Source organism: Erythrolamprus reginae, chromosome 8 (assembly GCF_031021105.1).
Source record: "Erythrolamprus reginae isolate rEryReg1 chromosome 8, rEryReg1.hap1, whole genome shotgun sequence".
Lineage (NCBI taxonomy): Eukaryota > Metazoa > Chordata > Lepidosauria > Squamata > Dipsadidae > Erythrolamprus > Erythrolamprus reginae.
This window is the reverse complement of record NC_091957.1, coordinates 32,731,656-32,745,302: the sequence shown is the minus strand read 5'-3', so window position 1 is coordinate 32,745,302 and position 13,647 is coordinate 32,731,656. Positions and strand designations below refer to the sequence as shown.

General features: G+C 44.2%; 1 protein-coding gene across 2 annotated transcripts in view; it reads right to left on the bottom strand.

The window, feature by feature from the left end:
• Positions 1-2,001: 2,001 nt before the first annotated feature.
• The window catches only part of OPHN1 (oligophrenin 1), a 156,174-nt gene continuing 144,528 nt past the window's right edge, over positions 2,002-13,647 (bottom strand). The window contains exons 21-25 of one of the 2 annotated variants that reach the window (XR_011559740.1): positions 9,807-9,972; positions 9,443-9,493; positions 7,501-7,552; positions 7,160-7,316; positions 2,002-3,541 (exon numbers count right to left, since the gene is read on the bottom strand). Coding sequence is in view for 1 of the 2 variants with exons in the window: in XM_070759623.1 (XP_070615724.1) it covers positions 7,510-7,552; positions 9,443-9,493; positions 9,807-9,972 (260 nt within the window). In the remaining variant the exon portion in view is untranslated. Of the gene's footprint in view, positions 3,542-5,187; positions 7,317-7,500; positions 7,553-9,442; positions 9,494-9,806; positions 9,973-13,647 lie in introns of those variants that run through there. The other variant, XM_070759623.1, reaches the window with a different exon arrangement.

Here is a 13,647-nt window from a genome sequence, read left to right as displayed (position 1 = left end):
GGCGTCGGCTTGGGTTTATAAGGTGAAAATAGTTTGGAAGAAGAGGCAAAAAAATCTTAAAACCCGGGTTTGTATCTCGAAAAGTTTGTATGACGAGGGATTTGTAAGACGAGGTATCACTTTATAAGACACACCTTTTTCCTCCCTAAAGGAGGCTGATAATTTGGGTGCGTCTCTTTCAGACTCTTTCATTGCAGGCTCTTTCATAACAGTTTGTAGGCCCGGCATAACAGTTTCTCTCTGCGAAGGTTTTCCAAGCCTTAAGTCTTTGCAGGTTTTTTCCCCTGCTCCAAATAAGTTTTCCAGTTGTAACCAGGTGCTAACAATGTTCCCAGCTCTTACCGACTTACAAGCTCTTTCATTGCTTCTCTCTGCAAAGAATAATGTTTTCTAAGCCCTAATACTTTGCAGGGTTTTTTTCATTGCTCTATTTGCTTCAAATGTTTCTTTCCAGGTGCTAATGATGTTCCCAGCTCTTACTGGCTTGTAAGCTCTTTCATTGTTACTGTTGCCAAATAAAGTTTTTTTAAAGCCCTAATTAGAGGATAAAATAATGTGCTGAAGCTGACCAGATTAAGGACACTAGCCAGATGAATACCTGATAAGCAGATTCTTTTCCCTATTTTCCTCTCCAAAAACTAAGGTGCGTCTTATAGTCCAGTGCGTCTTTTACTCCGAACAGTGGTTCTCTCAATTGACCTTCTTGAAAGTATTTGGGTAAATAACAGAAAAAGAATAAATGACCTCGTTATAGGCCACCCACCCAACCAGAGGACATAGTTGAACTTTTTGCTAATCAGTTAGCTGAGGTGTGCAGAAATCACACCAGGGTAGTATTTGTTGCGAGTGGTTCACAACAAGGTCTGCTAGTGACAGATTCTGAGGAGGATGAACCGGGCCCGTCTTGATACCCTTGGCCAGTGATGATGAAGCTTTTTTTTCGAGTGCCAAAAGAGCATGCATGCGCACTATTGCACCTGCACAAGTGCCAATGCCCATAATTTGACCTTTCTGATAATTGTGGATAATTGTGGATAATTGCGGATAATTGCAGACAGTCTACCGATCACTGACAAAACCTATAACCATCAAGGGACCGGACATTCTCTATGAACATTTCTAACTCTGGTAACAAACGTATCAACAACACCACTTGGAACTGCCCATCTCCAGATAACGACTAGAGGGTATGCTCTTTATCAATCAATAGTAATTATACTTTTAAAATAAAAATAAAGGTTTGCTTTAATAATAATAATAATAATAATAATAATAATAATAATAATATATTTATAATAATAGTAAAATTGTTTATTTTGTCCTACATTACTCAATCAATGCATAGTTAATTAACTTTCACTCATTAATTTTTTAATTAGTAATTACTATTATTGCCTATTAACCATCACTGTTTAGTGAAGCTGTTTAGTAATAGTTTAGTATTTATTATTATTCTGTTCTATATAACTCAATTAATGCATATTACACCTTACTACTAGTTTTTTGAATCATTCCTATCACCCATTTCCTCCCACTTATGACTGTATGACTGTAACTTGTTGTTTGTATCCTTAAGATTTTTATTAATATTGTTTCTTCATTGCTTATTTGACCCCTATGACAATCATTAAGTGTTGCACCTCATGATTCTTGACAAATGTAGCTTTTTCTTTTATGTACGCTGAGAGCATCTGCACCAAAGACAAATGCTTCGTATGTCCAATCACACTTGGCCAATAAAATTATTCTATTCTATTCTATCATCACTGCCGCAAGAACTGCATGCGCCCAATATTGGAAGGACAATAAAACTCCACCAGAAAACATTGTTGGATGGACAAAATATATAAGTGTGCTGAAATGGACATGGTGACCTTTGAACTTAAAGGACAAAATAACTTGGAATACTATAAAATATGGACTAGATGGTATGATTGGACTAAAAAAAAAGGAAAGTCGGTGAGACAATGCGAGATGAAAACAATGATATGAGACCATGTAAATGTATGAAATATTGTATATTAACCAATAATAACAATGCATGAAATTGGGTGCAGATCTATACTAAAATAACATGATGTTTGAAGATAAAAAACCATTTTTTTTGTCCAAGAGCATAGCAGGGATGGGATTCACTGGTTCTCACTGGTTCAGCCAAACCAGTTGTTAACTTTGTGTGTGGTTTAGTGAGTGAGTCTCAGCAGCGGGGATTGTGCGAGGAAGCCCAAACACCCCCAGCAAGGTTTTTCAGGAGCAATGAATGGATGCTCTTCCTTCCACTCGTTTGACACCAGTTGCCGTTTCCAGGCAGTGTGGAAGGATGACGCGTTAAGTGAGGCAGGGAAGCCACAAGCCTCTTTAACAGGAATGGTTTTTCCCCCTTCCACCCCCATCCAGGTGGGCCTGGATGCTGCCCATCAGCACTTTCTGTCCTCAGACAGGCTCCGCTTGCCTGTTTGCCTCAGTCTGAGCTCTGCTGGTGCATTGGCAACACCTGGGAGCTCTTGGTGAAAACTAAAAGCAGAGAATGGAAAGACTAGTAAAAAGGGAACAGCTGCCATGCCATTGCTGGTTTTCATTCTTTTTTGAAGTTATAGTTTATTAGAAATGTATGCCACCCCTCTCTGAAGACTCGAAGTAAAAAATGTATCAAGCTATCCTTAAAACCAGCCACGCTTTCCTTTCCTTTCAGTAAACAAAAACTGCAGAGACATTTTGTCTGCCATAGGATGAAAGCAGGGTGTCCAGGGGGAAAGCATTTGGAAATTCCCTGACGTTTCCCTGTAACTTGCGATCTAGTTAAGGCGCAGGTGTAGATGACATCATAACAAACGGCTGAGCCGTGGAGAAATATCGGTAGCTGAGGAAGCAACAATTGTTGCCACAGTTATGCTCATTTTTGCTTGACTCTGCCAGGCAGCGTGATCTGTTGTTTTTTTAACATGATTTTCCCCTGATTTTTAAACATTTTAATAGTTTGGTTTCCCCCCCTGATTTATTCCGTGTTTTTCACGAATTATCATTTCCATGATAATTCCCTGATTTCCCTGTTTTCCAGGTTTGTTGGATACCTGGGAAAGAGGCCTTTTGCCATTTAAACCTGTTTTGTGTGTGGACCGGGATACCTCAGGCTCTGTGTCTCGTGCCACAAAACAACCTGTGTAAATGTGTGCATGCATTGTCTTGTCCAGAATGGTTTCTCCTCAAGTGACCTCTCCATGACAAAGGTGTTTTTCCCCCCCTCAAACCAAGCTGCTGAAATATGTGCACAGGACGGGGGTGGGAGGGGGTGCTGGGCAAGTTGCTATCGGAGCTTCCATTGTGGCGGCTGGTTGAGCATCGAAGGGTCGGAGCAGACTCCCTGCAGGGGGGCTCAGCTCCCACCATCACCAAGGCAACCTGTGGAAGAAAGTGACGACTGTCTTTCAACTCCCTATCAGAAGCCAGCTGAGAAAGCGAGGGGCTTGCAGTCGCGCAGATCCAAAAGGCCAGGAAAAACAACATCTCCTCAGGGCTGCGATGGAGAGCAAACGTATCCGGCCTGTAAACAGAGCAAAGATGCCTTTGGAGAATCCAGGGGCCAGCCCATCTCCTGCTGGACTTCAGTTCCCATCCTCCCCCACCCTTGGCTAATGCTGGTGAGCACTGGAGACTGGTAGCCTACGGCCTGCCCTTTGAATCCAGGAAAGCGTTCTTTTCAACGCTCCCTGGAGAAGCCAGGCCTTTCGCAAGATAACGGGTATAGCTAGGTATGCCCATGTTGCTCCATCTTTACATGAGCTGCATTGATTGCCAGTTGGTCTCCAGTCACGATTCAAAGTGTTAGTTATCACCTTTAAAGCCCTACATGGCTCAGGGCCAGACTATTTACGGGATCGCCTCTGACCTCATTACGGCCAGTAAGGGCCCACAGAGTGGGCCTTCTCCAGGTCATATCCGCCAAGCAATGCCAATTGGCGGGACCTTGGGGAAGAGCCTTCTCTGTGGTGGCTCCGGCGTTCTGGAATTAACTGCCCCCAGAGATTCTCCTCCTAACCGGTCTTCTGAAAAGCGGTTAAGACCTGGCTTTTCCGGCAGGCCTGGAATTAGATTGACTGTTGAGTGTGTATGGTTCTTTTTAAGATATTATTTTATTATTATATTACTGATTTTATTATGCAATTTTGATTGTATTTTAATACTATTGTATTTATCCCATTTGTTAGCCACCATGAGCCCGCTTTGGAATGAGCAGCATATAAATACAATGAATAAATAAATAAAATAAATAAATAAGATGGCTGACCAAGGGCTGGTCGGTGCAGGAAGGATCCATTTTGTAATGGCTGCCCTTTACTTTGCTTTTATAGAGTCATAGGATCAGAGTTGGAAGGGACCTCCAGGGTTATTGGGTCCAACCCCCTGCTCAATGCAGGATTCACTAAACCATCCCAGAAAGATGACTGCCCAGTCTCTGTTTGAAGACTTCCAGAGAAGGTGAGCCCACCACCTTCTGTGACAAACTGTTCCACTGGTTTATCACCCTTACTGTTAGAAAGTTTTTTTCTCATATCTAATCTAAATTTCACACCAGCTTCAGCTCAGGGGTGCAATGCAAATGCTCAGTCAATCGATGGATCTGAATGAATCCCCCCTCCTCACTTTTTATCTGGTTAATCATTACTCACTTATTTACTTGTGTTTCATACTTCTTAATCATCCGTTTCCTTCAGAGAGGTTACGAACACTGAGGGAAACACAGTTAAAGTATTAGGAGCACAAGTGGGGTTTTCATCTATACTTCCATCAAAAGGTCTTACTCCAATGAGGGAGCAAAGGATTTTAGTCAACTGAACTTTCCAACATGGCCCGCTGCAAATGGGTTTTGGCTTTCCATCTCTGCCAAGAGAGTGATATGTCCATATTAACTCCAAAGAATAAAGGCATACAGGACAGCTCCTCTAAGGCAGTGTTTCCCAGCCTTGGCAACTTGAAGATATTTGGACTTCAACTCCCAGAATTCCCCAGGGAATTCTGGGAGTGGAAGTCCAGATATCTTCAAGTTGCCAAGGTTGGAAAACACTGCTCTAAGGGAACTCCGAATTAAGTGGATTACAACCTTTTGTAACTCGTGTGCGTGTGACCCTAACCCCAACTCTTGCAATGAGCAAGTGGCTTTGCTCCTCTATCTAATGTTAGATGCAATCATTCATATTTTGCAAGCTGACTTTACTATTCTGCAAATAAAGTTCACACAAGTTCAAAAACTACAGTCAAGAGCAATCGGGTGGATTTTTTTTTAAATCCATGGAAACTTTTTATAAACATTATTACAACTAATCTACTTCTTTTACCAGACAAGTACATCAGGTGGAAATTACTTTAAGTGCCTTTAAATTCACAAAACGGAGAGCGCTGAATTGCTGGGCATCTTTAGCTTATGACAAAAACAGGTTTGTTGACAGATGTACCCATTTCGGATGCGATCACCACGCAATTGTTTGGGAGCTGAGTACCCCACCCTTCCTGCAGAGAGAAATGGCAAACGTTCGCTTTCTGAACTTCATTTCCTATCTCAGCTTCTACTCTCTGGAATCGATCGCATCTTGAATGCCCCCCCCTGCCCCCCACCAGTCATTTCCCACAGTAGAAATCAATGGTATTAGCATAATCCATTAATGGATTCCTGGGAAACACAGATCGACACAGATTGACGTTTGCCCAACGCCTGGACTTCCTGGAGGTCACTGCAACCTCACACTACTCAATGAGCAAAGATCTGTGGCTCCAGGATTGGACTGAAAGACATTTTCATATCCCTCAATCGATCTTCAGTTATTCTGTTCAACTTATACTGGTGGTTAAGACTTCACAGGAAATCAACAATTTTCTCTATTTGATCAGCAACTTTGGGGAGTTCAAATGAACGTTGGATGGCACCGGTAACAAAAACATAGGAATAAAGCATATACATCACTTTCTTCAGCCCTCAAGGCATGTTATACATCAACATGGCATTTTCTGGTGGCTTCTGTGGAAATTATTATTTGTCTGGTGGTATAGTGGGGATGATGCAAGCATCAACCTTATTTCTAAAGAGAAATGAACGGCCCCAAAATCTGGCAATCCAGGGCCACTCCCCAAAGTTCATTTATTTCTTGTATCCGCAAAGCACGGCTAAAATGTGCTAGCTGAAGTCTTACTACCTTGGTCCTCGGAGGCACTTACAAGGTGAACTGAAACCTCTGATGCAAAAGTATCCAGGTAAGTGCTTTATCCAGGTTCCTAGGAAAGAACCAACCGCCAGTCTGTGGAATGGGGAATGGACTGTCCAGAAACTCTGCAGGGATGCAAAATGGAGCTAGGAGAAAGAGCATCCCAGCTGTGATGCCCGAAGCTGTCAGACACCCGAGACAGAAAGACATGCACACAAGTGCAAGCAGGCAGGCAGACAGGCACACAACTACAACCACAGCATCTTTTTCTTCCTTTGGTTGCAGGTCGAGTAAAAGCAGATCTAAATGCGGGCTCTCATCTCACTCTACTGCAAGCAGGAAGGGCCCTTGGGGGAGAAAATAAGTCAAGGCAGAAGAGCGGAATGTGGTCTAACAAATGGAATGTCTTGAAGCTGCTTTGGACTTTAGGGAAACTAGCCTCACAGAGGGGCACCGTTCTTTCCTGCTTCAATTTCAGCACCATTCCCTTTGGGGTGGAACTTCAGAAATCTTCCTCCTGCCATTCACTCTCTGGAACATCTGCTGGTTGTGCAAGCAGCAAGAGATGTGCAAGGCCTTGCCGGGAACGTTTCCAGCCTTTTACAAGTTAACAGCTAACACCACTCCTGCCCCTCCACAAGGCACTGGCACAAACGCTCAATCGTTGAAAAGAAAAATAAGACAACGGGACGCATTTGGAGCCACCCAGTCTGAAACCACCTGAGGCAGAGAAGCTGTTTGCAGCCTAGTTCCTCGATCCAGGTAGCAGCTCTTCGAGCAAGAGGCCATAAGAGGCCGGAGGTGGTGGGTTTGCCTCACTTCACCCCTCTTTGGCTGCTCCAGGTCAGCTGCTACCAAACACTTAAAAGGAAAAGCAGCCCTTTCGGGAGATGAGGAGGAGGAGCTCAGAGTGGGAGAGGAGGAGCAAAACGCCCGTATGTTGCTCTGTCTTTTTGAACACTTACAGTAGCAGGTGGAAACATTGTCCCTCCCAAGAATGTCTCTTATAACAATGCCAGATGTTCGCGATGGCATGCTCAAAGACGGGGTTGGAAATAGCTGATTTACAGAGCACACGCAATGTGTTGCAAATTCGTGATCCAGGTTCAGCCATGCAGACGTCTGGGAAGAAAAGAAACACAGAGGGGAGAGTAAAACAAAGTTGGGGATGTCAAAACACAATGCGCCAGTTGGCTTGCTGGAGCTGCAGCCGGGAGGGAAATCCCCCAGCAGGCTTCTGCAACCTGCCCAGAACACCTCCAGCATTCGGGTTCTTAAGAAATCAGAAAATAAATGGCAGGATTACCTGGGGCTTTCATCCCTCCTCATTTGGGGATCTGCCCTGGGGATAGGAAGAACTGCAAAAAAAGTGGAGCAGTTAAGGAAAACAACGAGGGAGAAAGCAGATTGCAGTTGTATCTCTATCAGTTAACTAAAGGGCCGGTGTGGTGTCTTAAGTGCTGGACTAGAAGTGGGGAGGCCAAGTTCTCATTCCCCCTCAGTCATGGAAACCCAATCTCTGTTAGCTCAACCCATCCTAATATACAAGGTACGTTCCAAAAGTAATGCAATTTTTTAAAAAAGTAATTTATTGAACAGATTTGCACACACATTTAAAATTCTTCACAGTACTGTCCTTGGGCCTCTACACATTTTTCCAGCGACTCTGCCATGACCAGTACACGCACTGGAAGGCGTCTTTGGGGACCTCTTGCAAGGTCTTCATCATGGCTGATTGGATCTCTTCTATGGATGAAAAATGTGCCTTGCCACAACGTGCTATGAGTCTGCGAGTTCCTGGCCAAACACCAGGTTCCAACGCTGCCCAACCCGCCTATAGTCCTGACATCGCCCCAGCGGACTTCTTTTGGTTCCCAGCCCTGAAAGTAACCTGCTGTTCAATGCTGAAAAACAATGCCTGAAATTTCAGAATCTTTGCAAAGGCCAGAACGCTGCGAGAGAGATTGGAAGTTGTAAGCTTGCAAGATTCAGCAGTCCCAATTGACCATCGAACAAAATAATTATTTTATGACTCACAGAGAATACTGCTGACTCTGAGCCTGCAATGCCAACTTCAGTTGAAAATGACTCTCCCTGCATGGGAGATGAAGGATGAGGAATGTGGGTTATAGGTAGAGGTGGGCTGCTAAGGTGGAATGGTGACATGTGCTCACCCCTGTGGATCTCAGGGCTAGCAGAGTCCAACGTAATTCTGCTACTGCACTTGGGCGCATGTGTGTGTCCATGTGTGATTTTACTACCTGCCCAGGTGCAGTAGTAGAATTGCACTGGACTCCGCTAGCTCTCACAGCCATGGGGGCAAGCACACGTCACCGTTCCACCTTAGTAGCCCATCTCTGGTTATACGGCCCCTCGCAGGCCAGCTGTTCAGCACAGGAAATCAGAAGCCAGAGCAGTCCAAATGAACTCAGCTTTGTTGCAGGCTGACAGGCTCTACACGAATCTAAAGCAAAGTGGCAGTGGATAAAGCTCAGTGGAATTCAGGATGGGCTGGACTTGGATCTTTTGTGGGCGCGGGGGGACTCGAGACTGGCAAAGCCCTTGACCCCTCCCTCGGGCTCAGCCTGGTCGTCTCCTCCACCAGCCAGAAAGACAAAAAAAGCCCTTGAAAAGCTCTTCTACTGCCAGCCAAACATTTTATGGAGCAGAATTTGGCAGCTATAGAAGGCCTGATGTTTATGGGAACATGGGAGGGGTGGTTTTCATGAGGGAACAGATGCAGCCACAAAGCATTCTTTTGAGGGGTTCAAGGTTATCTTGTGCCTACCCGCCTGGGTGGAAGCAGAAGGAGGATTGGCCATGCTGGCACAACCTGAGTGGGCAACGTGACAAGTTTGTGGGTGGGGGGAACAAGGGATGTGAACTTTCAATTGGCTGGGAAACTCAGATCCAGAACTCCCAGTGTAGGTGCCAGGATGGCTTCGGCAACAAATTGGAACATTGAGGAGTACTTTGACTCGGACTTTGATTTAGTTTGGATGTTACCTGGAACCTTGACAGTTAACCTGAATCTGAATTTAACTAATCTTTCCGCTTTCACTTTCCAACTTTTTACCCATGTGGATTCTGTGCCGGCTTGACAGGCAGCCTCCCCTCAAGAAAAAAGCATATCTTACAATGGCCAAATGTCCCAAACACTCATGGGCAAAATGAGAAGACTGCATGATTCACCAGCTTTTCAGAATGCCAACCATGTGTCTAAGGCAAACTTTCCCTGCTCTTCTTACCTTCCTCTCCTGAAAGAAGCCGTTTCGAAGAACTTTGCCCTGGATGCCACCCTGAAAAACAAACAGCAGGAACAGCCTCTTTGCTTTATGGTAGCGATACAGCTGTTCAGTTCAAAAGAGCCCAAGATCAAGGAAACAAATTTCCATTAAGATTGAATAGATAAATACGAGAGAATACATGTGCGAACCAGGTTTCTAGTCCTTATGACTGTCAAATTCTGTTTGAAAAGATAAAGGGCAGTGTTTGACAAATTCTCCAGATAGGGGGCACTGAGACTCTCCAATTTCCCCAGGGTTGGGGAGGAAGCCTGCGAGAGTTGCCGTCCAACCCAGATGGAGGGCTGGACCCTCTGCCACTACTCACACTGAGGAGGGGGCTTCTGCTGCTGTTCCCACCGCTAAGTCCGCCTTGGCCTCCACCTTCTGTGGCACAGGAGCCTTGCAGGGAGGATCCGGGGGTCGCATTGGAGGTCGCATGATGACTGGTTTCTCGCCAGGAAGCCGTGCTTTAGTGAAGCTCTCATATTCGCCTGGGGAGAAAAAAATAATAACAGAAATGCAGGAATGAATTGGAAGAAACTAGACAGACACCTAAAAAAGAGCAGTCAGCAATAGTTTCTCAAAAAGAGGCACAACCAGAGGCGGGCTGCTAAGGTGGAATGGTGATGTGTGCTCGCCCCCATGGCTCTGAGTGTTAGTGGAGTCCAGCACAATTATGCTACTGCACCTGGGCAGGTAGTGAAATTGCGCATGGACATGCAGGTTAGGGTTAGGTGAGCACATGTCACCGTTCCACCTTAGCAGCCCACCAACAACCCAGCATTCCTGTGACAGTATCCCATATATCCCAAGGGGGGGGGAAGCAAATATTGGTCAGAAGGAGATTCAGTTCTTAGGGGAACAGAGACTATAGCAATAGCATTTTAGACATAGACTTATATACTGCCTCACCATGCTTTACAGCCCTCTCCTAGCGATTTACAGAGAGTCAGCATGTTGCCTTCAACAATCTGGGTCCTCATTTTACCAACCTCAGAAGGATGGAAGGCCGAGTCAACATTGAGCCTGGTGAGATTCAATCTGCCAAACTGCTGGCAGCCAGTGATCAGCAGAGGTAGCCTGCAGTGCTGCACTCTAACCACTGCACCACCGGAGCTCTGCAGACTAAGGAGTCCAGAGATAGGTTCCTCCCGGTTCCTCCCGGTTCCTCCTGGTTCTATAGTAACTTGGTGGCCTGAGTCACTGGAACCAGCAGCGACCTAGGAGTGCCACGCCCCCAAGCCAGTTCTCCCAGTGGCGCCATAGGCACCGCCATGTTTGTCTTTTGCTTCTGCACATGTGGAGAAGCGGGTTTTATTTATTTATTCAATTTTTTAATGCCTCCCTTCTCCTTAGACTCAGGGTGGCTTACAACATGCTAGCAATAGCACTTTTTAACAGAGCCGGCTTATTGCCCCCACAATCCGGGTTCTCAGCTTTAGCACTGTGCATGCGCACACACGAAGCACAATGTGCATGAAGAGCAACGTACACAAAGAGCAGTGCACACATGCCTATGCAGCGCATCCCAGAGCAAACCGGCAGTGAAGAAAACAGGAATCCACCCCTGGAACAGTCTATCTGGGGAGGTATATTGTCTCCCTGGGGCAAAAATCAAAGACGTAACTGAGAACCTTAAGAATGCAATTTATTATATTGTGCTTTATTAATTTATTGATTTGTACATGATTTATGCTATATCCAACTTTAAAGTGTAAAACATACAGAACGTGATATGTAAAACATATGTTTGAACAACTTTTTTAAATCAATAAAAGGTTAAAAATTTAAAAAAGAGAGAGAGAACCTTACTAAAATAATCAACTCCATGGATTACTACTCCTTTATTCTCCTACATGTGGGGACCAATAACACATCTGTGTGTCTGAAAACAGTAACAAGAGATTATAAACAGCTAGGGAGGAAAGCTAAAGAATTAGGAGCGCAAGTGGTGTTTTCATGTCTACTTCTGACAAAAGGCCAATTTCCAATGAGGGAGCAAAGGATTTTAGAAACGAACCACTGGCTTAAAAACAGCTGCGGTCAAGAGAACTACATGAAAGGCTACTGGCAAGGGATGGAGTGAACCTCACAGGAACTGGAAAGAATATATTTGGAAAAAGACTGGGCTTTAAACTAAAATTGAGGGGGGGGGGGGAGGCAACTTTAGAACCTAATTCCAAGCAAAAACCACGAGCTGACCAAACAGATAAGGAGATAAGGAGTAAAGAGAAAAAAAGAAATTAAAAAAAAAACCACAGTGAAGTAAAGTGATGGGAAGGATGGAAATCCCAGTTACAAAGTAGGAGATATAAGAAACATACCCAAGACCCATAAAGGACTCAAATGCTTGCACACGAATGCTCAAAGTTTAGGGAAGAAACAAGATGAACTTGAAGTATTAGTAGATGAAGGCAGCAAGAACTGGGCATGGCTAGTTTAATGAAAAGAAGGACCAGGGGAGACATGATAGCAGTGTTCCAATATCTCAGGGGTTGCCACAAAGAAGAGGGAGTCAATCTATTCTCCAAAGCACCTGAGGGTAGGACAAGAAGCAATGGGTGGAAACCAAACAAGGAAAGAGGTAACTTAGAATGAAGGAGAAATTTCCTGACAGAACAATTAATCAGTGGAATAGTTTGCCTCCAAACATTGTGAATGCTCTAACCCTGGAATTTTTAAAGAAGATGTTGGATAACCACCTGTCTGAAGTAGTGTAGGGTTTCCTGCCTAAGCAGAGGGTTAGACTAGAAGACCTCCAAGGTCCCTTCCAACTCTGTTGTTGTTATAGTTGCCATTACTGAAACTTGGTGGGATGAAAGCCATGAGTGGAATGTATTGATGGAAGGGTACAAACTGTATTGCATATAAAAGATCACTACATTTCTATAGAAATTCATAAAAACCAAGGGAGTCTATGGAGATTCTTAGTCATCCAGGTCCTGGTTATCCCAAAGGTGTTTTTTTCAAGGGGCAACTGGACTTTCTTGTTTTTCTTTGAAGACATTTGGCTTCTCATCCAAGAAGCTTTTTCCAGCTTTGACTAGATAGTGGGGAATGCAAGGATTTATACTCCTTGCAGACAGCTGGTCCACTGCATCCTTTTCGGGGAGTCGTTGAGACTTTGTCCTCATGGTCACCTGAGTAGTGCAACTGGGTGTGGAGATACAAGGGCAGAAAACATCCTGCAAAAAGCACAGCTCCACAACACAGTCCTTTCCGCAGTTCCAAGAAGGAGCCACACCCATAAAATCCTTCTAGTCCCCACCATCTGCAAGGAATTATAAACCTATAAATATAACTCATCAAATTTGCAGATGATATTAAGCTGTCAGGAATAGTCAACACCCCAGAAAACAAGTGCAGAATCTTAACAGACTTGAACAATGGGCCCTATCCAATAAACATGGACAGCAATGTGGAGAAAAACAAGGTTTTACAGCTAGGCAGGAAAAACGAAAGATACAAGTACATGTTAATAAGTGAAAACTGACTCAAAGCCGGTAACTGCTTTGAGGGATCTTGGGGTCCTAGTGGACGATCGCTTAAACAGGAGCCAACCATGTGCAGCAGCAGCCCCCAAAAAACTAATACAATGTTTGGGTGTATAAATGGAGACATAGACTCAAAATCACATGTAGCATCATTTTATAAATCTTTAGTAAAACCACACCTGGAATGTTGCATCCAGTTTTGGAAAAAACTGCAAAGAGCAACTAAGAGGAGACATAAAGCCTGGAGCCAAAGCATATGAAGACCAGTTGCAGGATTTGGGTTTGGCTAGTCTAGAGCAGTGTTTCCCAACCTTGGCAACTTGAAGATGACTTCAACTCCCAGAATTCCCCAGCCAGCCACTCAGTCTTGTCGGGGTTGAGCTTGAGCCTGTTTGCTCCCATCCAGACCCTTATAGCTTCCAGGCACCAGAAACATCTTGAACAATATAGGGTCTCCTGCTTGAGCAATGGGCCGGATTAGACCTCTAAGGTCCCTTCCAATTCTTATTCTGATTCTTTTTTTTCTATTTTTTTAATTTGGCTTTTTGTGAACAAAAACAAAACATAATAACAACAACAACAAAAGAATGTGCAGCAAAAACATTAAACATGTAAACATATTTACAGTTACATTTCTGTTTCTTTGGTTTCTCTATTTTTTGTATAATTTAC